Source organism: Aspergillus steynii (assembly GCF_002849105.1).
Source record: "Aspergillus steynii IBT 23096 chromosome Unknown P170scaffold_9, whole genome shotgun sequence".
NCBI lineage: Eukaryota > Fungi > Ascomycota > Eurotiomycetes > Eurotiales > Aspergillaceae > Aspergillus > Aspergillus steynii.
In genome coordinates this window covers 256,226-284,143 of record NW_020194406.1, presented here as the reverse complement: position 1 = coordinate 284,143, position 27,918 = coordinate 256,226, and the positions used below count along the sequence as shown (strand labels likewise).

Below are 27,918 nucleotides of genomic sequence, written 5' to 3'. Positions count from 1 at the left end.
CCTGCTAAAAGATGACCTGCATAGTTCGCAGTAGTGCTGCGGCTGAGTGTGACTGCAGGCACGAGTATGCATAGATCGAAGTAGCAGGTGGGAGAATCATAGGGACTTTTGGAGTACCACAGTCCACTGTCCAATGAAGAAGCATCGATCCATCCATGGTTTATAAATCACGCTGCGTAAAGTACATTGACAATCTACACAGGCGAACAATGATGGCAGCATTTTGAGCCAAGTCCGTATCTAGATAATTTATTCTCCTATCCTTCTGTACCAACCTTGTAGCGCAAGTCTGGCGGAGTACTACTAGTACTAGATGTCGACACAAGATCTTATACTTCCATGGATAGTACTGGAGGTGGTTGATTATATACAGTAGTACTAGTGCCGGTACTCCGCAGACAGTCACTCCGTGGGCAGACATGGCCGATGTCCAGTGGGAAGGCCCATTCCAAACAGCAGATGGTTTTAACTGCTCATTACCTCGTAGGTAACTAGCACGCGTCAACAATATTCCAATTATCAAGGCCGACTCATGATAATCCCCATCTTGGCCGTCGTATTCGTACCGGCTCTGACTAAGCCGCTGACCGCCCAAAGCCGCAACCGCTTGGATACCGCGGGACAAATTGTGATGCCGGAGTTTAGTGATCTCGCTGTCCTTTTTCCCCCTGAGGGTGTATCGCAATCCGGCAGACACGCAAGTCTCCCCCTTTTGTGCTTATGAGCATCCGGAGGCATTGTCACCAGTGCAGCGCTTCCTGAATCCCGGCTGGACCTCGATCTATGGGGTAATCCGCAATCGCTTCCTTGAGATCGATCGTTCCGGATACGACCATCCACAATAATATAATGGGTGGCAAGCCTGATGCCGGCCTGCGAGGCCTCAATCACTGTACGTCGAGTTCCCCGAGCTCGGCGCATCCCGATCGGTGTGATGGTTGACGCCTTCTAGATCAGAGACAACTCCCGTCATGGCGGTATTGGCCCCGACAGAAGCTGCTGCCTCTGGTCCGGTTTGAGACGCCGTATCTCGCCTGGGCGCAGGAGAAGGTGCGGACTCCGACTCTCGACTCCTACTTCGCCTTTACGGCCAATTTGGGAACCCACACGTTCTTTATGGTCTTCCTGCCGATCTTGTTCTGGAGTGGATACAATAGCTTGGGCCGTGGGTAGGTGCTGGGAATCATCGCGTACCCGAAGGATCGGATCGGATAGGCTAACATTTTGCGCGCCGGTAGAATGGTCAATCTGTTAGCATCCGGTGTATTCTTCAGTGGATTCATCAAAGACTTGCTATGTCTTCCGCGCCCACTCTCTCCTCCGCTGCAGCGGATCACGATGTCCGGCTCTGCTGCTTTAGAATACGGCTTTCCTTCGACGCACTCGACAAACGCCGTTTCGGTCGCCGTGTACGGACTCGCCCTACTCAATTCGGATGAAAACCCTCTGAGTCCCACCGTCAACTTGATCCTCCAGGCCATAACCTATCTATATGTCTTTTCCATTGTCCTTGGTCGCTTGTACTGCGGCATGCATGGATTCTTCGACGTGATTGTGGGTTCGTCGCTTGGCGCTCTCCTTGCTTTTGTCCAGTACACGTACGGTCCGATTATGGAAGAATATGCGATCGCAGGGCGTAACAAAGAGGTTCTGGCAGTGGTGCTGATCATTCTGGTTCTCGTTCGCATCCACCCCGAGCCTGCGGATGACTGTCCTTGTTTCGACGATAGCGTGGCCTTTGCGGGAGTTTTGCTGGGAGCGCAAGCAGCATACTGGCACCTTGCACTTACCCAAGCCGAGTTCGCCGTCGCTCCGATCCCGTATCGCATCGAGAACTTGGGACTAGTTAAAACCGTTCTGCGCCTGGTCATCGGAGTGCTTCTACTCTTCGCTTGGAGAGCCAGTATGAAACCTTTCCTTCTGCGGATTCTTCCGCCGGTGTTCCGTGGCTTGGAAAAGCTTGGTCTTATCCTTCCCCGGCGATTCTTCACTAAGGCTTCGTAAGTGCACTCCCGGTTGCGATAAATATAAATTCGGTCATTAACAGTGCCGAAACCACAGCGAGTACACCAAAGTTCCTTCGCACCTTAAGGATCACGAAGTCCTCCCCAGCTTCTCCGATATCCCCTCGATCCTGAAGAACATTCGCCACCCCAGAAGACGCGCCATTTCGGTCGGTCCACAGTCCGAAGCCGATGCCTACGAGACGCTGGCATATCGTGAGAAGCGCAGACGGGAGAGTCTGTCCAACGGCAAGATGACGGCCCCCGTGCCGGAAGAGACGGAAAACGATCACGACTCGTCTAGACTCGACGCAACACCGCGACTCTCGCGCAAACAGTCGAAACTACACGAATACGAGAACATGATGGGGACGGGCAGCCCGCGCATTGCGACCGGTGTCGACACCAACTCCCGCCTGTCGCCGGAGACGGAACCTTTCCCTGCCTTTGAACAAGAGCCCGTCGAGCCCGACGAGGACGAGGTTTTCTCGCAGATCAAAAGACCCCGCGTGCGATACGACGTGGAGGTGATTACCAAGCTGGTTGTCTATTCTGGTATGATTCCCTTGGACCTTGGACCTTGCAACATCCCACACCAGATACTGACAACGGAACAATAGGAATCGCATGGATTGCAATGGATTTGGCACCTCTTCTCTTTGAGCATATCGGCCTTGGCCCCAACTAAATACTGGGCAGCCAGACCGAGTGATTCCCTGGCTCTGGAGGTACACTTTGATCTCCGGCTCAGCTAATCAAGCTGTCCGCGCGATCGCTGTAAGATATTTGACATTCTTGTATATATGATTTTAACGGGCGGGATTTTGAAGGCAGATGTATTATGACCTGTATTTGGAAGTCAACGTGCCTGACGAGACTAGAAAGTATGAATTTGATGCAGATCTACAGATTTCGATGCGAACAACTGCGTTCCAATCAGAAGGAATTGAAAGTAACCAAGATGGTCCTTGTGATTGATTCGAGCCGCAAGCGGATGCCTTAGGCGCATGGCAACAACTTGTAGACGAAGCCATCCGCGCCTTGCAACACGTCAACAAACCATCAAAACTTCACAATAACCCTCATCCATAATTATTTTAGCAGTCAAATTACAGCAAAATAAAGATAGGCATCTGCGGATCAAAGTAAGACGCGTTTTACCTTCCAAATAGCCTTGGGGAAGTATGATCGCCAATCTCCTTACTTCGCGGGAAACCCGTACTCAAATATATATATGGATTGCTTGAACTCCATGGCCAAATAAAACTTTCCGAACTCTAAAACCCCATTAAAATTACAATATAGCAATGGCAATCAATATCTGCAGAGGAGAAATTTAGAATTGTATAAAGTATGGGCTAACGCAACCTTAATCGTTGTTGTCATTTGATCTGGGTGGAGCCGTATCGATATGCTTCGGGATGTCTTCCGTGGAACTCGATTGACTAGCTTGTTGATTGCCTGGGGCATTTTCTTATGGAGAATTTACTTGATTTTGGGTAGAAGATAGGAGGGAGTTGTTTTCGGAGTTATATTGAATTAATTCCCTGGAAAATCGAATATATTGTATCTACCGACGCTGATCCGATGCAACGAAACGAAAAAAAAAAAAAAAAAAAAGAAAGAAGAAGAATGACGTAGAGGGACAGCAATTCGCGGATCGGACGGCTTGCCATTGGGTTTGGAGAACGTACCGAGGATCAGAAAAGCATACAATGCGCACTTTGCAGATGCACCCCTACTCCGTGGTATTATAATTCCTTCGCCTGCGTCGCTTTCCCCGTTAGTCCCGCCTTCCACGTGCAATACAGTAGACTTGCAGCGCCGGTAATTATTAAAACCACATCAATGCCACGCTACGATATGAAGAGGTGTATAAACTACCTAGATGGAAGAGGGAGTGGTGTGTTTGCCTAATGCTGAGCCTCGAAGGAATTGAATGGTCCTGGACAACCGGAAGGAAGAAATATTTTGTCATACAGAAGGCCTTGAAGATCTGGGAAGGTTCGAGTATTGGCAGCAGGACATTCACTCTACGGCTTGTTATGGCGAGTGCCTTACTCGATCTAGTTTCGACCAAGAAATAAACTGTGGAAGCCCCTGAAACAATCGTAGTGACTGCTGGGACCAATGGAAGACCGAAGACCAAAGACTATGTAGCGATTGAGCGATTGTGCATGTTTCGAAGACATCAGGACGATTGCAGGAAGACTCCAGGAAGATGCCAGGAGAGGAGAGTCGGCGGGAGTATAAGAGACTCCTCAATGGAGAACGGCCGAAGCCGCCAGCTGCAGAGCGTCAACCACGGGACCGGCCTCAGGCAGACAGCACGTGACCTCCCGAAGTAGATAAGCGCGGCTGCCAGCGGTCGCAGCTAAGCCCAAAGCAGCACCTTCACGTCTCCCAGCCCGCGACAGCTGGGAAACTTCACCTCCGCGCTCAATTGGCCGCAACTTCACGTTGTCTGCTAGTGCTTTCCCAGAAGAACCCCCATTCACCACGGCGACAGTCGCCATTTCCCACCACAACAGATTCACTCATGGACTGTGAAGGTAAGTCCTCTTGTTTTGTTTTCCTCTTCTCCCTCCTCTCCCACTTCTTCTTCCTCTCCCACCACCATCTTCCTGCACCGTCTCCAACCCGTATTTTCCATCCAATCTCTCCACACCCTGTACTTTTTGTGCTTCCAAGCTCTTCTTTGATTTCATCTATTCAAAATCTTCACACCTGCAAGTTTTGGTTCGAATTGAGCCACAAACGCAAACATGACTGACATTGAGATGTCGGATCAGTACTACCCTGTCGATGACGAGGACGTGACCATGCACGACGTGAGCATGCTCCCCACCGAGGAATCTGAACTCAGAGTCATGGATCCTTCCTACGATCCCATGGACATCAGTCCCTTCCCAATGAGAAGACCATCTCCCATTGGCACTCAGCCCAAGGGCACTGTCCCGGGCCACCTTCCCAACCCCTCCTCTCATACCTCTCGACCCGACCAGAACGACGCGACGCCCACCTCCTCCAAATTCAATGCGAAGACCCTTTACCACAATGTCACCCGCTCTCCCTTCATTCGTGTGGTCAAGCGTTTCTCGCCTAGGTCTCCGGTGGATAACGACAACCCGTATCTTACCGCTCTTGATCCCAAAACGTCCGTCTTGCGACCCATGCATTTACAAGAGAGGACTCCTGTCAAGGATCCCCTCGAGAGAATGAAGCGTCTCTTCCGTCCCCGCGAAAAAGCGATGGCGACGCGCGATTCATATGAGCCAATCTCCGAGGACAAAATTGCCGATCGCATCCCTCAAAACCAGACTGCTGGAAACATCTCTCAGAACCAGACTACTGGACAGAGCTCTGAAGACAAGACTGCCTTCCGCTTTGAAGTCAAGGAAAAGCCGGCCAGCTTCGAGTTTCCGTTCAGAGTTTCAGACCCGGAAGCATCCAAGAAAAGGTGCTACAACGATGGCCCAGCCCACCCTTGCAACTATCAGGTTCCTGAGGTGGCTGGTCATGTCAATACTAAGTATCGTCGCGTGAGCAATAACGACTTCCCGATCTCGGCTATCAAGGCGAACGATAAGCAAAAGCGCGCCGCAACCAATGAAGGCCCCGTTGCCTCTCCTACCACTGTTCCAAATGTGCCCTCGTCGCGCGCGGAGCCCACCCATCTCGCAGCTCACACCGGATCCCCCCACTCTTCTGCTCATGATAATCGTACATCCTCCGACCGCGTGACTGACGCGCGCGTCTTTGCTCAAAACAGCAATAAAAATTCCCCCATTACCGCCACTTGCCATATGCCCGGCGCGTGGCCTGAGTCAACTCCTGTTCACAACCACACGCAGTCTAGATATGACGCTGTGGTGGGAGGTGCTTTTACTACTATTTCCGATGACATCGTCATGACTGATTACGATGAGCCCTCCAAAATTCGCAACATGGCGGTTGTTCAGAATGGAGAGAACATCATTCAGTCTATGGAAGTCGATGAACGTGATCAAGGAATCCAAAACATGGACCTTGACCAGAATGACGCGCTTTTGCGCGAGCAACACCCAAACATCTGGCATGACTACTGGCACGCGGCTTACCAGGGAACCACCAAGGCAGTTGGTAATTTGCTCAACTTCGTCAAGGACGCTTTCACTTCCGCTGGCTCTTTTGCGCCCGTTGTCGACCTGACTTTCAGCATCTTTAGACGGCGTCGCCAGGGAACTCCTGAACGTCGCCGTGGATCTCGTGAATCCTCCCCCATCCATCAGCAGTCACCGACCCGTGTAAATCTTCGTTCCCTCTCAGATGAGCAGCGCCACAAAATCCGTTGCCATAAATGGCGCAGCGAAAGAGGAATGGCGGGCCCGGTCGAGCTGCCTTTCCCTGAACTCCAAATCAAGTACCCGCTCTTCCCGTCTAGTGATTCTTCATCTCCAAACAAATCCCTCAAGTCGTCGGGAAGCTTGTCGGCCAAGGGGGCCAAGAACCCCAAATTTACACACAGGCAGAAGGATAAGCACAGCGACTCTCGGAAGGCAAAGGGTAAACGGTCCACCAAACACGGAGTTCACAAGCGATCTAAAAAGGCCACCCCTCACAAGCAGCCTGCTGAAGCCAGTGCTCAGCCAAGTCAGGCATGGGTTCAGCCTATGAGCCCCAATGTACATCGTCGAGTGTTTTTCGCCCATAGCCCCCCAAAAAGGTACCCGGAGTTGGCCGCAAAGGAGCGGCAATACATTGCATGGAGAAACAGCCTCGGCGAAAAACGTCAGAAAGGAATCGAAGCCCAGGTTCAGGAGAAGGAGCGTGCTGCAGCTGCCGTCCGGCAGAAAGCAACGGGCCCGGCAGAAGATCAGCGCTCATTGAACGAGAAAGAGGCCGCCGAGGGAAAGAAGAGTCGCAAAGTGCACTTCGCAGAGCCGCTGGAGACAGAGGTTGCTCCCCACCTTCGTCCTGACACCCCGAAGACCAAGTCAGATGAAGGCCAGAAGGAGAACATCCCCCCCGCGACTGAAGACGCCGAGAAAGCCCCCCAGGTTACTGTCGAGCAAGTCTCAGAAATTACCGTTGAGAATGTCCCAGATGTCACTATCGAGAACGAAGCCCCCCAGGATACCGTTTCAGCTACCGAGACCGACGAGGATCCATGGCTCCGATCTGAAACCCCCTTTGGAAGACCCGTTTCTGCCGTGAGATTATTCTATCCTGATCCACAGCCTCTACCCACCGGCAGAACAGAGTCCATCTATGCGTCCGAATGGCGCGAAATCGAAGAAGAGGAGAGAAAGAAGAGAAGCCCGGCTCGTATTCGTCCCGATGGCCCGGCTGTACGTGCACTCAGTGAGCAATGGGAGAACAAGGTGTCGGAACTGAGGCGCTTGCCCCCCAGTCGGAAGGTGGCAACGACCTTGAACGGTGATAGCCTGCACCAAAAAGATCTGGCGACTTGTTACACGCGCATGGCCTGGCTGAACGATGAGGTCATCAACTCCTACCTCGCCCTTATCGTCGAATACCTCCGCAGGACCCACAACAATGCTGGCCGACATGACAAACCCCGCTTTCACGCCTTCAACACATTCTTCTTTACCAACCTGCGCGAGAAAGGCTATGAGAGCGTGCGTCGTTGGGCCTCTCGGGCCAAAATTGGGGGGGAGAGCCTCCTGGACGTGGACACCGTTTTCGTGCCAGTCCACCACCACGCCCACTGGACACTCATCGTTGTGAAGCCGATGGCCAGGACCATCGAGCATTTTGACTCTATGGGCTCACCCTCCCGGAGCCACGTCGAGACCATCAAGTCATGGCTCCGGGGGGAGTTGGGCCCAAAGTTTCGGGGGGACCAGTGGACGGCGTTGCCGTCCCGGTCCCCCCAACAAGACAACGGGAGCGACTGCGGTGCGTTCCTGCTTTCCACTGCGAAAGCAGTGGCCATTGGGCTCGAGCCACTATCCTACGGCGCAGCGGACATTAGTCTGCTGCGCCGTAGGATAGTGGCCGAGCTCATGGCCGGTCGTCTAGAGGGGGAGTTTGACCCCGCCCATGGTGGAGAGGTGCTGCTCTAATCCCCTAGGGGGTTAGAGCGCCCTCTCCACCATGGGGGCAGGGGTCGGGGGAAAAAGGGGGGAGGATTCTTGAATGTTTTTTTTTTTTCTTTTTTTTTTTTTTAATATTTCCACGTTGTTTTTGTTTTTTGTTTATGTTTTGGTTTTGCGCTACGTGCGCGGGTGCATCCACTGGAGTTTTCTTTTCTTTTTTCTGTTAGAGTACAGGGAACGGCTGGCGTTCTTGTCTGAGTTGCATTTGTCTTGAGTGATACCCCGTCAGCTGAAGCATTGAAGCTCCTGACTGCATTGAAAGCGTTGAGATTAGAGACCATTGGCGAGGTGTCTGTGAACGGAATTCCGTTTTTGTTTGAGTTGGACAGGATCGGTTTGCATGTGGATGTTGATGCATTCCAGACGTGTTTGAATAAAAATGTATTTTAGATCATTGATTGAATGACCATAATTGCGGACCGGTACCGGGTACCGTCTTATCAAGCCATCTTGTTTTCCTATAGCGTTGTACTTGAGGTATTGAAGAGAATGATATTAGGATTTGATGGACGTAGCCAGAGCGCACGGATGGTGAACTCGAAATGACAGGAAGGTTGGATAGCCAATAAATCATCAATCATCAATCAAAATTCTATTAATCTGGTATGGCCTATCTATGGAAACCACAAGCCATGATGGAAGGCTGGATAGTATTTCACTGTGGAGTCAATTCTCCGCACTATAGATATCAAGCACTAGCTAAACTGCGAAGAATCTACTCAGACTCACTGAAATCATCACCGTGAGCCCTGGCAACATTCAACGAGTCCCATCTCTCCGAGAAATCGACCGCCAGAAACCTACGCCATGGAATGAAGACGAACGTCGTCTCTTCTTCGTTTCTATCTTCTAGCCGAGAAAGACGTACGTAGAACCATAACCTTGTTTCTGAATCACAATCGGCTGGGTTAGTTTAGCAGTGGACTTTGTACCACGAAGAATGAGCAATCCATAGATAGGCAGAATCTCAACGACAGATGTGTAAATTGATCCGTTGATCCGTTGTCAGGTGCTGGACGAGGAAAGGTAGCGAGTAAGGCGATTGGAAGAAGAAGACAGACATGAGTGGCTGTGGTTCTTAGACTTGAGGACGAACGAGTTCTCAATTGACCAGTAGAATCCTAGTATTATTTGTAGATGTAGTCGGAGAGCAAGTATGTCATTTCGTCATAGGTTTTTATGTCTGGTCGATGCAAATCGGGACGCGAGCGAGGACGATAGTTGGATATCGGCGTGGAGGGTTCAGTGCGTATGGAGTTCTAGAGCAAAGGAGTGGTTAGCGGAGAAGATAGCATGTTAGGGAGCGGGCATAACAATGACAATAGAGGATAGAGAGGAAGGAAGTATGCTAATGTAGATAACATTCTAACAAGATATTGCTTGAGTCGAAAGAAACTCAGCCGGAGCAGTGCAAAGCAAAGCAAGTTATGGAGTAGGTAGATTGTTTTCCAAGAGCCCGAGACCATGTCCGCCGGGAGTCTGTACGCTGTAGAGTCGACGGGGTCGAGTGTACCCAAACCAAAGCAAACATGATTGTTATCTTGCATGTACTTGCAATTATCCTTGATTCTTTCGATAAGAAATCAAACCAGACTCGGTCGCTTGTCTCCAGAAAGTCGTTCTGCATCTAGATCTGTCCGGTTTGTGGTGGCCCACTTTGTATGGGAAATGGGTTTCCCCCGGAATGACTTTTGGACATCGCATCGTTTTCACGCACGATCATAGGCCAGGTGAGGTCAGTGAGACTATATGAGAGCTAGTCTATAATCGATAAGTCTGTATCGAACCAATTCCAATCAAATAGTTATTGCACATTGGTTCATCGGCTCGAGTTTGTTTGCGGCGTACTCTTCGGGGTCGCGTCAACTGGCATCGGGTCGGGGACTTCGGAGAGGGTCACATAATGCTGGATACTGCGAAAAGCATCTATAGAAGTGTTAGATTGAAGCAGAATGAACACGGGAGTGAATCCAGAGCCAGAATGAGGTTGAACTTTTGTGTTGAGTACTGTCGTAGGAAGTCTCGTAGGTACCTTAGGTAGATGGCTGCTACCTGCGGGGAGACTTGGATGTTTGTTTACTTACCTGAGGACAGCAGTATTACCAATACCCCAGCCCCCGTATCGATGCCGATGAGAGAATCGGACAAGGCGGCGATGGTGATATATTTCAGTCCCCCAATCAACCGCGAAAGTTTTCTCGGGAATAGTGGCGACGCGCCTCAGGCACGGCACGATTGGCTGCTTCGGAGTGGTGTGGCTGCCAAGCCTGTTGGGTTGCGTCGTAATAATACCGTCACAACTGGTATTCAATACCGTCGGTTTTCATCTTTCGGGCATCACCAGTTCGATGGTAATGCTATATAGAGATATTGTAATTTTGGCATCGTGGATTCTCAGTTCTGGAGTGGAATATTCCAAAGGCCTGCTTTTTTATCGCGATCAGAATGACGGATTCTGAATCATCGACGCTGACTGCGGATTGCAATTAGGGCTGCCAGGTGGTCAGGCGCCAAGCCGAGATCCCGTGTTGGCCACGAAAACGACGGTCAAAGGAGGGGGCGAGGCTTTCTGCCTCATTAACCGTCATCCACCGGCAGTAATCCATCACTAACCACATCACAACCATCCAAGCCCATCCATATCCGTGTTCAAACTGCTGTCAAAATGGACCTCATACGCTGTTGAGTTAACCAGGTGACGTCAGTGAAGCTGGAAATCCTCTAATCCTATCGAACAACTCCATCCCTATTCTTATCCCTATTTATTACTACCGCCATCACAATCTCTCGTCATGACCGCCACCCTTGAACGCAGCGTTTCTCGAACTTCGAGCATGTCGATGCCGATATCTAGCCCTAGACTCTCGCTAAGACACGAGACCACCCCGCCCAGCCTCTCCGATCCCGCCCTCTCCCATCTCCACGACCGACTAACCCTGCTCGACTCGCGTGTCCTCGAATTACGTTCGACAATCCTGACCAAAGATGGCTACATCGACCGACGCAACCGCGAGGACGAACACATTCGCCGGGAATTTGAAGCCCATCGCTCCATCTCGAGCCGCATCGACCTGAACGTGGTTGCGTTACGGACCGATGTCGACCAGCTCAAGTCGGGCGTTTTCCAACTGAAATCGAGCATCGGCCAGTCCGGCAACGAGACCGTCTTCCTACGCAGCGATGTCGACCGTCTTTCGAAGAATATCGATCAGATCCAGTCCGATCTGAAGCAGCTGCAGACCGACGTCTGTGGATGCAGCGTGGAGATCAGCAAATTGCACGCGACTATCAGCCAACTCCGAACCGATCTGATTACTCTGCAGCACGAAACTTCTCGCCACCTGAACTCGGTTTTCGACCGGTTTTCTTTGATCGAGTCCCGGATGAAGCATTCGGAACGCGTCCGATTCAACTCTCTGGCCCACACAACACATGCTCCTATCACGCCGGTACCGGTCGTTGAGGCCGACGGATCGTTGCAGTGGCCCGAATATTTTCCCAGGACCGTGTGGCGGTTCTGGTGTTTGAAGAAGCGAAGTCGGGGTGAGTGGGGACAGATAAGGCAAATACTTGGGGGTTTTTCTAACCATGATTCTTTCTAGTCAACCGCTTGATCCAACTGGCCGATTTTTACGAGCTTGGGGGATACCAGTACTGGGGTCGAATGCATCAAACCGAATCGACCTTCGGAAGTGACAGCGAGTCCAGCGACTCGAGTGACTATCCTTCCAACTTGACCCGTGCGGAAGCCGTCCGCTTGTACCCGGAGGCTGCTCACCAGGCTTTGGCCGCAACACTAGGACTAGTGTATTACAAGATCCGCAACGAGGTCGGCGAAGGTCCGAATGCTCATTTACCCGCCCGTCCTCCCAAGCGCCAGCAGGAAGAGGTGGCCTCGGCCAACTCCGGCTCCAAGCACAAGCAAGTGAAGGTGGCGCGTCGTCCCAATGATATATCGCCCACGACTCTCCACAAGCTGGTTACTGGACCCTCGCTGGAATCGAAATCCATCGTGTCCGAAGAATCGGACAGACTCGGATGGAACGCTCATTCTGAGACCTCTGACGAGGCTATGAGCAAACTTCGAGGCATTGTTTCGGAGGAAGTGGGTACATTGCTTCGGGCTTTGGAACGAGGTCGTATCAAACTCAAGCCTGGTCGGAACGAACGAACGAATCTGTCGCCTACTGAATCCAAGGGCGGGCCTCGCAATAGCAAGCTCGGCTTGGATGGGGCGCAAGACGATGACGAGCGTACCTTGCCGAATACCATTCCCACAGAGATTGTTTCTCCTTCCTCTGGGAAGACTGAAAGAACGGAAGAGCATGAACTTCCCGATACTGCATCCAATTCCACTAGCCCATGAGAGGGCTAGCCACCAGTTGGTTTAACCAAGAATACAATGTACGGTTGATGGATCTTGTATCCTACCGCTGCACTGAAAGCACTGCTCCATCTCTCGGAGCCCGAGCGGGAGTTTCATAACTCCTTGGAGCGTGAGTATTTGCTCTTGAGTACATCGCCGGATTGCCTCTGCAGCAACTCATCATCTGATATAAGTTGCCTTCGGTGGAACACCGGCATGTGCTCTAATAGATGGACTGTCTACCATCTAATGATGAATACTCGCTGAATAGCGAGGAGCCTGTGGAATGCCTCCCAGATCATAAGATTATGACAAATTAGCGGCATCTTGGGACTTAGGTTTGGCATGATAGGCGTCTTCGGATATGTGTTATATGATACCCTTTTTGCTAGTTTTTGCTTATTTTTATTGTTGTTTTGTTTTTTTTTTTCTTTTTCTTCTTGCTTTTTTGGCGAGTATTGCAAGCGTTCTAGATGCCTGGATTTAATTGTTCTGAGTTTGGCATTTTAAGAGCAATCGAGCAGTGATATTAACGTGATCCTACAGTCTCGATGTCGATCGAATCGAGATGCCCTTCGCCATCGGAATGAAGCTGCAGCATTCGGACTGTCCACCGAGGTCCGCCTGCGACGCCATTCCTTGTAAAGAGTCCATTTTCCTAGCTCTACGCTGATAGAAAATAACCCTTGAACGCCCATGTTGATGCCGTTAATATCATGCGGAAATATTTGGTAAGTTCCTTCTATTACGTTCTAGGGACTAATGGAAGGGCTAGAAATGCCCCTGGTAGACCTTCCCGCAACGCTCAGCCCATGATGGGATCCCAGTTTGGATTTCTACCCGTGAGCGAGCCCCATCCCCGAAGGTATCCAAGGGAGGCACACAACCATAGACATGGAAGATGGCTCTGACATATTCACTGTAGATAGTTATAGTTAGTAGCCTACCACATATTATTGTGTAATCTTATTAATTCACATGCAAATTATGATCTCAGAAGCTGGTATCCTGGTAATCCGCGTCAAGTGCAGACACTCCTGATTAACTATAAAATTACCTCTAAGAGAACATAGTCACTTAGCAAGAAGCGTAGATTCACCTTGAGCAAAGATAGTATTCATTGTATTTCTTTGTTGCTTTATTCCCTCAAAGCTGCTGATTTTAAACTTCTTCTGCCCTGCTGGGCTTTTCTCCTCTTCCTATCTCTCTCCCCACTACTCATTATCCACGGGATTTTATAGATTCCACATCTTCAATATATTGACCTTCTCCATATACTATAATCTTTCCTGTCCCTTATTTAATTCTTCCGAAGCATATGGATAAGACCTCATCCTGGATTTGAATTCTTCAAGACGGACTTTGAGAATTCCCCTTGTACGCAATCTGGATTTTGTTATTTTCTACTGTCGCCAAAACCATCGAACATTTTGATTCTATGGGCTACTGTGCTGGAAAACGACGAAGCTATCGTCCACTGAATCCAAGGGCATGTCTCGTTATAGCAAGCTCAGCTTAGACGGGGCACAAGACGACAAAGAGGTATACTTCAGCCAACATCATATGGGTTCTACTGCATGAATGAGCGAATGAACGCCGTCGAGTTAGAAATCAAGACCAGCAGATCGAGACGAGTGAGTTGCAGAAACCCCGTCGAGTCGAAGCGTCACAACAGACTGGAAGAAGACACCAGAGAGATTACGAGCCAAAACACCGAAAACTACACATCTATTTCTTGAGTCATTGACCCTAAGTCAAGCCAAGGGCTATATTGAGGTTGAAGATTTTCGCCCCGTGCACAAAAGTTTGCTTAGGTATCAGGACATCTCAGAGATGCTAGGTATACCAAGCGACGAAATGTCCTTGGTCAGTTGCACAGGACAAAATGCCCTCGTGGCCTGAAAAAAGTGTGCAGATCCATGGGCTCGTGGTATTCAAGAACAGACTATACCCAAAGGCGACCCTGTGGGCTACCTTTTCTACAGACATATTGCCAGATCAGACCCCAAAAGGCCGATTATGATGATAGATCCGACGAACACCCGTGGACTTTGGATAGCTTTGTCAACTTCCTCAAGATGATATGAGACGCGCGAAAGAACCCCTGGGTGAAAGAGGTTGGATGCATTCCAACGTTAGTTCTGGTATAAGTCTCAAAAGAAGAGGATGCAAGAAGAACAAACGATGGTGTTGCGACTCAGCCTTTCTCAGCAAAAAGCTCACAGAAGGCACAGCAGGCGGCTGCACTTGCAGCGAACCCTTAACCAAGGACCATTGGGGTCACCGTAGGTGCTACCACACATGTGCGATGATATCTATACTAATGAGTCTCAGTACTATGACATACCGTCAATAAAGCTAGACTAGTATGATTTCAAAAAAACCAACTACCACCAACCAGAAACTTCGACTAGCTGGAGTTTCAAGTCCACAACAATAAACTGTGACTAAGCGACCAAATCGAAAGATCCCGTATAATCGAGTCACATCTGGACGCAGACGAAGCTAGAGGCAAGCAAGTCAGGAGGAAGGAAATAATGACACACTATACCCAGGAACTTCGAGCTTGAGGCATAAACATATGGGCACTGAAACAAAGACACTCGGTAACAAAACTGAGAGGGCAGATCCCACGTACACCGAGCTTCCAAGATCAGTTCATGAAAAGGCCACCAGAATCAATAGATTTCTCGAAACACAGAATGGCCGCTTTCGAGCCAGGACGACGACTGGGAAACATCATTTACGGAAGTTTGTATACCATTGATCCGGTTTCGAGCACGATGGAAAAATGCGACTCGGCATGCTCCGATATTTGAGTTTCGAGATCTGGGCAGCTTCACAAGGCTGACACACCCCAGCCTCATTCTTATATTTTGCTTACAAGTCGATCATGGATGTCCTCTCAAGCGACGGATTTGGTTCACCAATATCAACCTAGGTATTTACCAGTTCGACACATACGGAGTATACTGAACTCCTACCAGAATGGACATAAAATCAGTACATGAACACACATTCTGCTCTCCCAGGAACAGAGAAAACAAAGCAGCCAGTTCGACTTACGACCATTCTTTCACATGCAGATATCGGACCTAAGGGTCTAACCGATGATAGCTATAGACTACCTTACGGCCGCTGTGTGCATCCCAGTCATGCCTGGGACTTTTTAAGTAACGGTCTCTTTATGAGAGTACTACTCCCACAAAAGAAAGAACAACAGTGTATTAAACTTATTAGGCACTCGTGCTTAGTTACTATTCGAATGGTTGGCTCGAATAGCGCTATTTAGCTCGTGATCCATCGTGTGCAGAGTCACAGCAGGAACAGCAAACCGTCCAGTTTCTTACAAACCTCTCTGAAAGACAACCTAGAATCCGTGTCCTCGTGTGTACACGTACAATTCTTACATCCGCTGATCTGGTTGGAGCCCTGCGCGATGCAGGACTGGATGTGAACGAAATCAATCACAAATGGTCTTCCCAGGACAGGACAGAGAGCAGACAGTTAAAGATGCCTGATGATCCTCTACACGTTATTGTATCCTCCAGTATTGACTACGCTGGTGAAGACCTGATAAATACCGATCATGTGGTCTACTCAGAGCCTGGTCATCCCTGGGAAAACGTGGCCAGCGAGGTCTTTTTCATTCCGATAGCCAAACAATCATACCTCCTATGTGGTCAGGGGTTAGCCATATATTTGCCCTGGTTTGTCAAATGCAGCCTCAAAGGACCGAGGTATAAAACTGCACGACAATCCTCTCTATCAAAAGTACCTGAATGGCAGACTTGACAACTACCCAGACCTGATTCCGTCCCCCTGACCTCTCCTTCGATATACCAGACTCACAAATCAGATCTTATCATGACTACCCGTGAATATTCCTCATCCGGTAGCATCAACTTGAGGTTACGGAAGGAGGGATCGAAGAACTGTTATTGCTGCCTACGGGCGGAAGTCTTCATGTTCTTCACAACACACCTATTAGCATCACGATATTAAGTGTTCGTTTCCATACAACTCAATAGTTCACAGTACCCCATCCCATTGACATCCTGCGCGTTGTTCCTGATCATCACTTTGTTGTCTAGTTAGGAATCGACCTCATTTTTCATCATCAAATTCATACCTGAGGTTGACCACTTGGACCACCTACCAGTTTCGACCCTGCCAGTGTGTAGATTCTGCCTGCGAGGCGTTCAGTACTCTGGACGTTGATGGCTCCATTGCACAAACAAATTCGAATTTGCTCTTTTCAAACTAGCAAATACAGATCGAGTTCTACCTACACATGAGTGCCGAAAATTGCTCATGGTCTTAAGTTGAGACTTGGTAAGATGACTATTAGGATTAGTCAATACAATTTCACTGAATCAAATCGATCCGATATCTATACCCATGCAAAGAGAAGTCTATATGTAATACGAAACCCTGAGACCAGCTCGGGAAGATGTGCCACGAAGAGAATAGAGTCCCCGATTATTCAGTTTCCCCTGCCGGAACGGGCTCAAAGAGATCTTGTTTCAACACTTCCAGAACTTTCTTCTCGTCGATGTTCGTAAGATCCTTCGACCCCGGCAACGGCTGTGTGTCACCCTCGGCGGTCACTTCGCCAATCTCAGGCTCCGGGTCTGGATGTGTTCGGGTGTATTCTTCCTCCAGAAGGAATCGAGATTCCGTGCTGTCGGCATTTAATGTCTCCGGAGACTCATGGAGCACATAAATGGTAGGAAACTCCAAGACCGTACGCCCTCGGAGGGCGGAGGTGAGATCCGTCTTTGGGGACAACGGAATCAAGACAATTTGTTTCGTGGCGGTTCTCGGACGATGCAGATAGAAGAAGGAATTGCGGTGCGAGGTAATATCGGCAGGATTTGTAGACGATTGTTGGTTTGGAGCGTCGGCTGATTGTGACTCGTTCTCGACTGGCGGCGTAGTCGCGTCGTGCGGTGTTTGCGTCTCTTCCGACGGTCCCGTGCCTTCAAGCGGTTCGACCACAGCCTCTGAATCCTTGCCTTTATCCTCTTCCAAAGACTGTTTCTGCTGCTCTTCCGTTTTCTTCTGCTCCTTCTCCTGCTTCGGCAGAGGATAAACCCGATCAAACGCCTCCGCAACGGTACTCGACTCGAGACAATGTCTGCTCCTCTTCTGCCCGTCCGGCATAATCCACTCGACCATCCAATTCAGGTTTTTCGCCCTTCAAAGCCCTCAGTCAGTAACCACGTCTAGGATCCCACAAGCAACAGAAAAGAAAAACATACTTAGGATGCCACCTCGATCCATTCTGCTTACTCCGAGTCATCCCCTTCGGCGCACGAATGACCTTCACACCCGCATTCTCCGCGGCGCGCATAAACCCAGCCTCTCCCCTAACCATCCCACCATCATTATTCGGCCTCTTTCTCTTCCGCGCGCCATCGCCCTCACTCTCGACTTCATGCTCGAGCCCCACGGCCGCAACATCCGTATAGCTATGACGCTGCGGATCGACCTGAACGCCTCTATTATCGGCATCGCGCTCGGCGCGCTCAATCTGTCGCTCGATTCCCGTGATGAAGTTGAAGTCGCGATCGAAGGCGGCCTCGGTGGCTAGCTCGTTGCGACGGAGGTAGGCAGCGGGATCGCGGACGCCGGAGCATTGCGACCAGAGTTTATGGCGGCGCGAACAGGGCAGGGAGCATGTGCGGGTTGAGCATCGAGGGCAGCGATATCTGGGCGCGTTAATGTGACTGTGGTCTTGGTTAGGATTTTGTCGCGACGGCGATGCAGTGATGCAATGCAGTGGGTGACTGGGGCGTACCAGATGGAGCAGAGGTCGGATAAGAGGGGGTCCTCTGTGCCGGACATGATGAAATCGAGTAATAAATAGAACTGGGAGCTAAAGGAAACATGTACAGGGAAAGAAGAAAAATGGAAGAGCGCGAGTTGGAGAGGCGGAGGAAGAAAAGTTGGAGAAAAGTTTGGGAGATCCGCCCCACCGCGTTTGTCCCGATCGAGTTGACGCTCTCCACCGAGGAACTACGCAGTATATAATCTTATAAGGTATGGCAACAACAACAAGAAGACAAGGAAAGAAGGCAAGTGTTTGCTGTAGTCAGTCCCGAGGAATACGCTGATAGACGTCATAGAGTCTACTCTCGCCAGCTAAAGAGTGAATACCCTGGATCTAGGAACTAGACTTTGCCGGAAGAAACGCTCATCCTCTCTAGACTGCTCCGAACTGTTCTGCTCGATGCATAATCTCCTTGAAGGACCATGAAAAGACGCCAGTTAACGAAAGACAAGATATAGAAGTTATCAGAGGTCCGTACACAATCACCAATGGTCTCCCAGCAGTCCATGTGAGCTACGAATTCACGTCTCTGGGAAGTCTCGCGAACCAGACCACTCTGGTATTTCAGAACCTTCTTATCACTGAAGCCCAGGAAGCACAGGGAAATCAATGTATCCTAGTACACTGTGTCCCGAGGCAAACGACTTGCGACTTAGCTGAGAGGAACGCTTCTTTGGAAGTCCCATTTCACATAGAATGGGATGATGAGACAGTCCTTATCAAATTACTTCCCAATCATTTCCATGAAATACCAACGGTGGGCTTCTTTCAAAAGGTCACCGGAACATGCATGCTCACGGGCATACGGTCTGATGACGGACCGTATGCCCGCTCACCGAATTTGTTAAGTCGGTCCTTCGCTTTGTTTCTACCGAGGAACAGATGATGTTAACCAAGCGTAGAAAGAGGCATGCCCGAGAAAACGCCATTACCCGAATCAGAGTCTTCACATGTGATGCTTGTCAAGCAAGGGTTGTTCCCCTCTTGGAATGCTGCATGTCAAGTGCGGTGCAAATTTGAGGACATCCTGGACTGAAGGAGTGTGGAGGCTGCACCAAAGTAGCCGGTTATTTCCTTGTTCATGGCGTGGATCGGCATAGTTCGAAGGCTGAGGAATATCGATGCGGGAAAGAAGACGTTCTCTATTTGTCTGCATGTGTAGATAGATAAAAGAGCCAATTTCGACCCAACTAGGTACCTTGGATTCAATCCCTCACACAAGATGAAAATCCTCTGTCTTCATAGCTATGGTACAGGCCCTCGAACTGGGCCGGGCTCTTGTAGGGCCCTGTGGCCTGATTGATGACGGCCACTACATCCCAGTGCCATGTCGTGGGCATCAACGCGGGTGGTTGAATTCATTCGACCCCAAGAGGAAATAGGATGACGACCCTCTTGCCCTTGCGAAGCAGCGAGCATAAGCAAGGACCGCAAAACCATGCATTATTGCAACAACAGCCTCTCATGATGTTAACCAGCCACTGACGTACGTTGGAATGTACGATCCCTGCCCTGGAAGATCATCCTGAGGAATAAATACGCATGAGAAACATATGAGCTTTGTACAAAATCTATTGCCACAGTCTCATATAACTAACGTTAATATCAACATCTCGACGAGCATTACCCGCGAGAGTATCTCAATCAACACTTCAAAACACCGTGAACCCGCCATTGATAATGCTCTCGCGCAAGATAATCCCGGGCTTTCAGAAGTCAGGGACATCGTCGGTTGGGAGACACTGCATAGGAAGAGCTTCACCTCTCCAACTCCGACTTGCTCATGCAAAATATGCTACACAAGTTCGATACACGAGTCACCAATCTTGTCAACAGGGCGGATTCAACGCTCTTTCGTGGCAACATACTGGACGCGGGAAGTACGAGCGCGAACTCGACGGATGTGAAATCGCCCTCAAAATGCTCACTACCCGGGGCTATGCCGGCAAAAGACACGGCGATATATCCATCGAAGTGCAGTTTGAGACCTACCTTAGCAAAGGCGCTCTCATCGCGCACGCCAAGAAGGCTTGGACGCGACTGCGCAGCCAATACCCCAATGTGGCGGCATCTACGGAGGGCAATAAACTGGTGTACTGGACTCCCGACAAGGAAGGTCTGGAGATAGAAACTTGGTTGCGAGAGACTTTTCATGTCATTGACGACAACCAGTTTGGCATCAGGGAAGTGTTGAATTCCTGCTGGGGCACAGAGAAACCGTGCATGTTTCTGCTGCCTGCTTTGAGCACATTCTTGATCTATTCCCCCCACCATTACGGAGACGGAATGGGCCTGGAGGTTTTGGCGGATGGACTTCTAACGGGCGTGGCATGGGATGTCGCACATCCAGAGAGCAAAGTGCACTGGGGCGACGAGGTGCGTAACCTGGCTCCAGGGCTAAGCAGTGCCAGGCCATTAGGGGTAGCGCCTGTAGAGTCGCAGGCCAAGTCCAGCTCAGCGATGGCGGCAGCATGGAACACTCCAAATGCCCTATCACCACGAAGCACACGCAAGATCGGCCAGCTGGGACGAACAAATTGGTACGATATCAACTTCAGCCGCGCAGAGAGCGACCGGATATTTACTGCTGCCAGAGCCAACAACTTCTCTGTCACTCACGTTGTGCACGCAGCGCTGATCAACGCCACCGCCGCACAGTATCAGACCAGCAGCAGAGACAAGGAGTATCTATCCCTCATAGCAGCCATGCAGGGGAATAGAGACCTCGGAAAGCCGGAGTACGCCATGCGGTTTGATATGTGGATTATGAAAACTCGGCCCGGGTCATTTCTATCCACTGCAAAATCGCTCAGAGAGGAATACCGGACTTTCGCAAATGATAAATTCCTCGCTCGATTGGCATGGACTAACATCGCCAAATATCTCAATAATACATCTGCTCTGCCGCCACCGCTGATACACGTTGTGACTAGCGTGGGCCGTCTTGATCAAACTGTGAAGCCCAATTACGGCCCCATGAGGGTGAAGGACGTCAACTTTTCCGTCCAGGATCAAAGTGCAGGGACCTTTAACGTTATACGGACTTTTCTGGGACGGCTGGGGGTGCGGGTTTTCTATAACGAGGGGTTTCACCAGTTGATCAATATTATGGATTATGCGAATGGGGTAAGGCAGGAACTTGATGATTATTGCAAAATGCACTGCTCGCCTGATTCTGTAGCAAGAGAGTAACTTTTCTCAGTGTGTTGTATCGGGATAGTTGAGATATTTACACCAATGCGATACCGGTGCAGAGCCATGTCTAGCCATAAGAGTGATTTATAGATTCGTTAAGCGACAGGATTTACTCTGGTCGACGATAACTCTCGACTATTTCCTGCCAACTTCGACATGTCGTCAAAATACTAACCTCGCTTGTTGCGGAGAATCATCTCAGGTGTGCAGAACTTGGCTGAGCAGCAGAAAGCCCTTACTTCGGGGGAATGCCTCGCGCTTCAACTGCAAATCGTCTGTTTAGGGAAGTAAATGCATACTTCTAAATGAGCCACGTCGTCTGTGTTTGTGAATTGCGGTGACAAACTCAGACTTCTTCCTGAAGACCGAGCATTCAGACCTCATGTCCCAGACTCCCAGTTACTGTCCTTGCGGCTGACAGGGTCCCGGTAGATTTAGTTGGCCCAGCAATATATAAATAAAATTATATTATAATATTATATATAAGCTCACCAGGTCGCAGAATCTTAAAAATTACTAATTTTTCAAAAAAATTAAAAACCTTTTTAATTATAACTATACCATCTGGCCAACTTTAGGTATTAAAAGATTATAATCTGGCGAGCTAAATTATTACTAAATAATAGTAATAAATTATAAAAAATAGTAATTTATTATGAAAATTACTACCTGGCGACCTGTACACTCTGCGAGAAGATGTAAGGTGGTAGTTTTATAACTTGAATAGTATAGTCCGGATTATTATTATTATATGACTCTTGAGAAATAGTATAGAGTTCTAAAAATAATAACTTCTCCCTCTAAATATTATTATATTCCACGTCCTGCATCTTATTAACTCCTTCAGAGGCCAGCCGGCCCCCATACTTTTATTAGAGTAATAATTATTTAAAAATTAGCAGATATATTTTATTTAAAAGATTATTATTATTACAAATAAAGGATAAGATACTCCTTAATTCTCCCTTTCCATACGCTTTTCAACAGACTACCCGGCCCCAATAAAAGTAACATAAAATTACTGCCGCCGACTGCAAGACTGGATTGGCTATTCTGCCATCTCTCTATAGTGAAGGTTGATTCGAAAGCATCTCATCCGTTCCTCAAGGCGTCCTTAGGGCGACAGGCTATATCATGATAACATATGATCCGCCCGACGAGAGGCCAATGATGATGTAGCCGTATGACCGTGATCTGCAATTGCGGAGTCAACCCAATGCCACAGTCCTAGCGAACATAGTAAATAATTTGCAAGGCCATAAAGCAGAAATCCCAGGAAGAAGCCAAAAGTCTACAGAGACGGGGCATTAGTATATAACCTGCTCGGAAGAAACACCATTATTGAACTGAAAAAACAGGATATGTAACCCACAATCCCATATTCATGATAAGCGAACAGCCCCATCGCCAAAAGGAAGAGGTAAAGACTGTGGCCTTGGAGCATAACAGGCATCTGCCAGTGGTAGCTGGCGACAAATGCTATCTTGATCGGTTTCATATCAGTTTTATCGTCGGTGCGATGATTATTGATTGATAGGAGATTTCGAATCAGTTCTAGACCGTGTTCGTAGCAGTCCAGTCTTTGCAGGGCGACGATCTGCTGCGAAGCGGTTGCTATGGCGAAAATAGATAGTGCCAGACTGCTGTACATGACTGCGCGAACACTTTTCAGAAGCTGATTGTTAGGCTCGGCGAAGGTAGGCCACGTTAGAGAGCTGGTCACAATTGTGCTGATGAGTGTGCTCTATACCTCGGATGAGGTGATATCGATTAGCAGCAATTCTTTCATTCATATTATTCACTTGTCTTTTTTTTTATTCCATGCTAGTATCCTCTGAGCTCTGTCGAAGTCTATAAACATTGATTAGATTAATTTAAGTTTGGAGAACGTCAACATAAAAAAAAAAGAACAATTTGAAATGAATGTATGAGCGAACATAGTTGAAGAGTATTTTAAGAATAGTTCTTATATTCACACAGCGTTCAGTAACAGCGGACTCGGGATTTGAAGTATTCATTTGTGAATTGCTTTTTCAGATATCAGACACCGAGAATGCTTTGCATACTGAGACCTTGTACGGCGTGTGCAAGTTATTGCATGGCAACTTTCTCATGTGAGAAGTAGAGTAAACTACATCGAGTAAGATGACAATTGCACCAGAATGCACAGCCTCGAATCGTACGTGACCAATCAGAAAAGTGAACCTGCTCTAAATCTGAGTCCCTTTCGCATATTCGTCCATATACTGAGCCATAGACGCATCTGTGCCGGAAGTTAGCCAACGTCTAAGAAGGACCCAGAACAAGCAACACGTACAGACGGTGACCGCATTATCGAGAGCAGACTTCATGTAAGAAGGCATGGACGCCAAATCCGCTCCATTCTGCAGCCAACCCTTAATCTCTCTGGCGTCTGCCTGCATGGAAGTCCAGTAGGACTGGAGGACCTTCACATTGTCCCGGAAGACTATCAGCTGCGAATCCCCCATATCTTCCAGGTTGCGCCGGGCCAGCTGGATCTTGTCGATCTCGTCAGCCTTTTCAGCTCGCTCGCGTTTCTTTTCGTCAATCTGATTCGCCACGACTATCTGGGTCAGCATCACCCGCGTCATTCGTCCGACGTAGAAGACTTACCACCCATGGCGATTGCAATACCGGCTACTGATGCCGCGGTTGCTCCAGCGAAAATGAGGCCGCCGATCTAATAGAATCTGTGAGCGAGGACCGAGGCAAACGCTGGGGAGGGGATCGGCGTACCAGGATGAATGGGGCAACGGGCCCTGACAAAGCCAGGCCGATGCCAGCGACGGTCAATCCCACTCCCAGACCGACCCCTAGGGAGATTAGAGAAGTCTGCAGGTCTGCCAACTTTTTGGTCAATTCCACGAGCTGGTTGTCGATTTCTGCGATCTCATCATTGAGCTGCTGCTCTTTGTCCTTTCCCCATTGCGAGAACTGCGATGTGAATGAAACGAAGTTGTTGATGAGGCTTTCGAAATTCTTGTTGATTTCGTTTCCTTGCGTCTCGAAGTCGTCGGCTTTCTGCGGAGGACATGAGCGTCTCGGCTGACTGTAATACTAGGGATTGCCTACCGTGATGAATCTATCGATTTGCTCCGTCCGTTGTTCCACAGTTAAGCTCTCATCAGCACAAAGTGGCACGATCAGTTGATCAAAGCCTAAGTGTCGAGGTCAGCCTAGAAAGAAGATGAAAAGAAAATACGGGGCCATTTTCCATGAACTTACTTGATCCATACTGACTGATATCAGCGGCAAGGTTGCGACTCTGCTGCAGGACATCCTGATACGACTGGTGGATACGTCAGCGGGAGCTCATCCATCATTGATATTGACAGACGGAAGGAAACATACTGTTTTATGATTGTTGAGCTGCGTCAGGAAATTGGTCTGTTCAAGCTGATCGATACTCGCAATCTGCACCTGCAACGCCGTGAAGGAGCCGTCGATTGCAACCACTGCCGCGCTGGCTTTGCTGGCGTCCTCTTTCAACTTGCCCACCACCTCATCCGTTGACATGGTCACTGCCGCTCCAAGGGACAGCTTTTTCTTGTCCTCATCGGTCTTGATGGGGTTATGTTCCTCAGCACCATCCTGGAGGACCTTACGCTCCTCATCAGTCAGAGAAGCTGCAACGTCCAGGTATTTCTGAGGGCTGGTGCTCCCGCCGACTAGTTTGTCGACCTTGCCCGCGACCTCGTCATAGGAGGGAGGTGCGTCCTCAGTCGAGTAGGCAGGAGGAACAGTCATTATTTCGAGGCAGAAGAATGAAGTGTACAGTGCTGGATAAGATCAAGATGGAAAATGAGAGGTGATTGAGGTAGGATTCTTCCCGGGCTTCCTTCGCTTAAATATAGGTGTTTTCCTATCCATAGCCTCCAACAAAGTGCACGTCTATACGATGAGGGGGTAGCATAGACCCCTCTCTCAGCTGTCATGCAACCCCCGCATGTTGAGTTGTTGTTCAGCTGCAGTGGCGGACGCAAAGAACAAGGAGCCAGCTGAATCTGCCAGGGCCCCATGCACCCGCATATACAGTAGCTGGGATCGGAAGTCTCACTACTCAGACTCGAGCAAGAAGTCCGGTTTTGCCACCACAACCCACAAGCACAGATGACGTGGTTCATATAATTGTTTGAATCTAGGGAGTTCTAGACACTACTCCTGTCCGCCGATCACCGTGACCTCATGCGATATGCACAGCTCGTTTTTCATGTTGCATCATGCATTGCAGTAGTCGAACGCTACTCCCGCCGTTGGTTTCATGGACGATCAGCGGTTGCAAAAGTACGTGAGGCCTACAGAAGATAGATTACAGGGCACAGAATTAGTGGTAAAATCTGCGCATACCGTGCTTTATCCTGCAAGAAAAGTGTGGATTCGTTGGCTAACACCCCGCGCAACAATGTACGAGCTCAATAAACTAAATTTGCACACCTAGAAAAATGATCCTGAATTGCTCATTTACGCATCATCAGCGCTCAACCACTCGTCCCATGGAATCTGGTTAGTTTGTTCCGCATATGAGCGTAAGTACTTGGCCACTTTCACATCTGAGCCGGTCATTAGCGTGTAGAAAGTAACTGGGTTGGTGTTGCCGACTCACAGATCTTCACCCCTCCATTCAGGGCTATTTCCATGTATTTGGGCATATCCTGTTTTCGTTAGTGCCAATAAAAACACACAAGACAGTACTTACAGCAACAGCGGCGCCATCCTTGAGCCATGCCTCGATTTGTCGAGCGTCAATTAGAGTGCTGCCCCAGTAGCCAGCGAGCACTCCGATGTGCTCACGGAATTCATTGAAATATTCCGTGTTGGTGTCATCCGCGCCGTCTTGAGTAGCTAGATCCTTGAGGACCTTGCTCATCGGCACCCGTTCTCTATTTGACACTGTGTCGAGTTAGAAGGCCATTTAGATTGCGCTGAAGAATACTTACTCGCAGCGGCGATGGCATAGGCTGTGTTTGTCGCCTCTGTGCTATGAATGCCAAGCAGTCCAGCAATCTGATCACATCAGCTGTGTTCATGACTAGACAGGCGAACGTACCGTGACATATGGTCCGAAAGGCGAATCGAAAGCAGCTGTGAGTGCTGGAATCTCAAGCTTCGGCGACACATCCGCAAGCTTCTTTGCCGACTTCGGCACAGGGAAGGTTTTCTCCGTGGCCTCTTTCTTGAGCGAATCGCTGTTAACCATGTTGATAAAGTCCATTGTTTTATCAAACACAGAGTTCAGGGTGTTCTGCATGTCCTGGGCAGTGGTCTGGGATGCTTCCGCATCCTGATAGTTTTATTAGATACCTCCCACCCAATATAAAACAGAGTCATACCTTGATATATTCCTGAATTTGTGACAACCGCTGATCCGTAGTTAACGAAGTGTCCGCACAAAAGGCAATGACCTTGTTGTCAAAATCTGCGTCATTATCAGCTCGACTCCCCGTGTTCATCAAACAGGACGTCTGTTTACCTTCCGCGTACTGAGCGATTGTGTTGGAAAGGGGAATCCCATCCTTCATAGTCTGGCAGTAGAGCTAGAAAGTCCAACAGCATAGTTAGGAATTCCATGATACACATGCTCAGATAAGAGTCACCCACCCGCATAATCGGCTCATATTGGTCTGTCAGATTCGTGCCGTTCATGGTGTCGGCCCATGCCAAATTGAGTACAAGGGCGACCATCAACTCAATGATTCCATTCACAGCCGCAGAGGCACCATTGGCGGCGTCACCAAGCTCTCCATCCAGATCATCCGAGGCAAGTGCCTGCACTGCAGCGGTGGTGAATGCCTCCTCATCTGCCGGTGAGAGATGGTACTTGGCGGCGGATTCAACCAAGACCTTGCGTTCAGGCTCAGACAGCAAAGCGATGCTTTGAAGACAGGCCCGGAAGGTCGGTGGGCTTGAAGCCTGCCGACTTAGCTTTTGGTGGACTGTGGCTGACGACATTGAAGTAGCCATCTTTTGTGGAGTGGGTTGCACAATATGACGGTTGGATTAGAAACAGAAATGATGATATGAAAGCAGGAAAACTTGTAACTGGGAATGAGAACAAAACGAGGGCAGGAGGGTGGACCTAGAGACTTCATTCAGGAGGAAAGCTACTCAGCTCTCCTTCTTACCCCTCATCATAGCTCTCCACCAGCTCTCGACGATACGGGACTCTGGTTCTAGATTCACTGCTGGTGGCAAACGGCTATACCGATGGATGTAACCTCCGATGCGACCTGTAGATTAAATATGATCTGCCGACGTCCACTATTGGTTTCTGCATCCAGCCCTCCTGGGCACTTGGGCAAATGCGCGATTTATCTGTCATGCAGTATAGCCTATATCCCGGCATCATCTCGACTGAGAGATGATCGAAGTGGTATGAAGTCGGGCAAAGCAGTGGCG

General features: G+C 49.3%; 8 protein-coding genes across 8 annotated transcripts; 4 read left to right on the top strand and 4 right to left on the bottom strand.

Annotated features, from left to right (window-relative positions):
- Nucleotides 1-659: 659 nt before the first annotated feature.
- Nucleotides 660-2,912, top strand: P170DRAFT_392267 (PAP2 domain protein). Its single transcript, XM_024845969.1, has 5 exons — nucleotides 660-892; nucleotides 953-1,169; nucleotides 1,239-2,000; nucleotides 2,062-2,558; nucleotides 2,624-2,912. The coding sequence occupies exons 1-5, from the start codon at nucleotides 850-852 to the stop codon at nucleotides 2,689-2,691; spliced, it is 1,587 nt and encodes a 528-aa protein (XP_024699491.1). The 5' UTR covers nucleotides 660-849; the 3' UTR covers nucleotides 2,692-2,912.
- Nucleotides 2,913-7,360: 4,448 nt separating this feature from the next.
- On the top strand, nucleotides 7,361-8,071 carry P170DRAFT_416633 (SUMO protease ULP1; the record flags this gene model as incomplete). The annotated part of the gene is made up of 1 exon (XM_024847133.1): nucleotides 7,361-8,071. The coding sequence occupies exon 1, from the start codon at nucleotides 7,466-7,468 to the stop codon at nucleotides 8,069-8,071; it is 606 nt and encodes a 201-aa protein (XP_024699490.1). The 5' UTR covers nucleotides 7,361-7,465.
- Nucleotides 8,072-9,568: 1,497 nt separating this feature from the next.
- P170DRAFT_450368 (uncharacterized protein) lies at nucleotides 9,569-12,470 on the top strand (the record flags this gene model as incomplete). Its single annotated transcript, XM_024851120.1, has 3 exons — nucleotides 9,569-9,585; nucleotides 10,815-11,647; nucleotides 11,707-12,470. The coding sequence occupies 3 exons, from the start codon at nucleotides 9,569-9,571 to the stop codon at nucleotides 12,468-12,470; spliced, it is 1,614 nt and encodes a 537-aa protein (XP_024699489.1).
- A 4,301-nt stretch (nucleotides 12,471-16,771) lies between these two features.
- Nucleotides 16,772-18,535, bottom strand: P170DRAFT_281348 (zinc finger HIT domain-containing protein). Its single transcript, XM_024843191.1, has 4 exons — nucleotides 18,274-18,535; nucleotides 17,735-18,202; nucleotides 16,870-17,670; nucleotides 16,772-16,814 (listed from the first exon to the last, which is right to left on the bottom strand). The coding sequence occupies exons 1-3, from the start codon at nucleotides 18,318-18,320 to the stop codon at nucleotides 16,953-16,955; spliced, it is 1,233 nt and encodes a 410-aa protein (XP_024699488.1). The 5' UTR covers nucleotides 18,321-18,535; the 3' UTR covers nucleotides 16,772-16,814; nucleotides 16,870-16,952.
- A 1,451-nt stretch (nucleotides 18,536-19,986) lies between these two features.
- P170DRAFT_479951 (uncharacterized protein) lies at nucleotides 19,987-21,498 on the top strand (the record flags this gene model as incomplete). Its single annotated transcript, XM_024853744.1, has 1 exon — nucleotides 19,987-21,498. One exon carries the CDS (start codon nucleotides 19,987-19,989, stop codon nucleotides 21,496-21,498), a length of 1,512 nt encoding a protein of 503 aa, XP_024699487.1.
- Nucleotides 21,499-22,593: 1,095 nt separating this feature from the next.
- On the bottom strand, nucleotides 22,594-23,152 carry P170DRAFT_430093 (uncharacterized protein; the record flags this gene model as incomplete). The annotated part of the gene is made up of 2 exons (XM_024847929.1): nucleotides 22,594-22,728; nucleotides 22,874-23,152. The coding sequence occupies 2 exons, from the start codon at nucleotides 23,150-23,152 to the stop codon at nucleotides 22,594-22,596; spliced, it is 414 nt and encodes a 137-aa protein (XP_024699486.1).
- Nucleotides 23,153-23,711: 559 nt separating this feature from the next.
- P170DRAFT_450366 (uncharacterized protein) lies at nucleotides 23,712-25,269 on the bottom strand (the record flags this gene model as incomplete). Its single annotated transcript, XM_024851119.1, has 7 exons — nucleotides 23,712-23,764; nucleotides 23,819-24,085; nucleotides 24,136-24,202; nucleotides 24,259-24,543; nucleotides 24,595-24,680; nucleotides 24,748-24,811; nucleotides 24,874-25,269. 7 exons carry the CDS (start codon nucleotides 25,267-25,269, stop codon nucleotides 23,712-23,714), a joined length of 1,218 nt encoding a protein of 405 aa, XP_024699485.1.
- Nucleotides 25,270-25,904: 635 nt separating this feature from the next.
- P170DRAFT_392255 (uncharacterized protein) lies at nucleotides 25,905-27,900 on the bottom strand. The gene is made up of 8 exons (XM_024845968.1): nucleotides 27,121-27,900; nucleotides 26,993-27,056; nucleotides 26,853-26,938; nucleotides 26,570-26,803; nucleotides 26,460-26,526; nucleotides 26,219-26,412; nucleotides 26,126-26,174; nucleotides 25,905-26,072 (listed from the first exon to the last, which is right to left on the bottom strand). The coding sequence occupies exons 1-8, from the start codon at nucleotides 27,481-27,483 to the stop codon at nucleotides 25,984-25,986; spliced, it is 1,146 nt and encodes a 381-aa protein (XP_024699484.1). The 5' UTR covers nucleotides 27,484-27,900; the 3' UTR covers nucleotides 25,905-25,983.
- Between the last annotated feature and the right edge of the window lie 18 nt (nucleotides 27,901-27,918).

What these genes read in the sequence shown, in the direction of transcription:
- P170DRAFT_392267 (XM_024845969.1), top strand. Translation starts at nt 850, where the DNA reads ATGGGTGGCAAGCCTGATGCCGGCCTGCGAGGCCTCAATCACT. An exon ending in TACAATAGCTTGGGCCGTGG is followed by an intron (nt 1,170 to 1,238) that starts GTAGGTGCTGGG and finishes GCGCGCCGGTAG; the next exon opens with AATGGTCAATCTGTTAGCAT. An exon ending in CAAGCTGGTTGTCTATTCTG is followed by an intron (nt 2,559 to 2,623) that starts GTATGATTCCCT and finishes ACGGAACAATAG; the next exon opens with GAATCGCATGGATTGCAATG.
- P170DRAFT_281348 (XM_024843191.1), bottom strand. Translation starts at nt 18,320, where the DNA reads ATGTCCGGCACAGAGGACCCCCTCTTATCCGACCTCTGCTCCATCTG. An exon ending in TCCGACCTCTGCTCCATCTG is followed by an intron (nt 18,203 to 18,273) that starts GTACGCCCCAGT and finishes CCAAGACCACAG; the next exon opens with TCACATTAACGCGCCCAGAT. An exon ending in GGATCGAGGTGGCATCCTAA is followed by an intron (nt 17,671 to 17,734) that starts GTATGTTTTTCT and finishes AGGGCTTTGAAG; the next exon opens with GGCGAAAAACCTGAATTGGA.
- P170DRAFT_392255 (XM_024845968.1), bottom strand. Translation starts at nt 27,483, where the DNA reads ATGGCTACTTCAATGTCGTCAGCCACAGTCCACCAAAAGCTAAGTCGG. An exon ending in CTTTCGGACCATATGTCACG is followed by an intron (nt 26,527 to 26,569) that starts GTACGTTCGCCT and finishes TGATGTGATCAG; the next exon opens with ATTGCTGGACTGCTTGGCAT. An exon ending in AGGATGGCGCCGCTGTTGCT is followed by an intron (nt 26,175 to 26,218) that starts GTAAGTACTGTC and finishes TAACGAAAACAG; the next exon opens with GATATGCCCAAATACATGGA.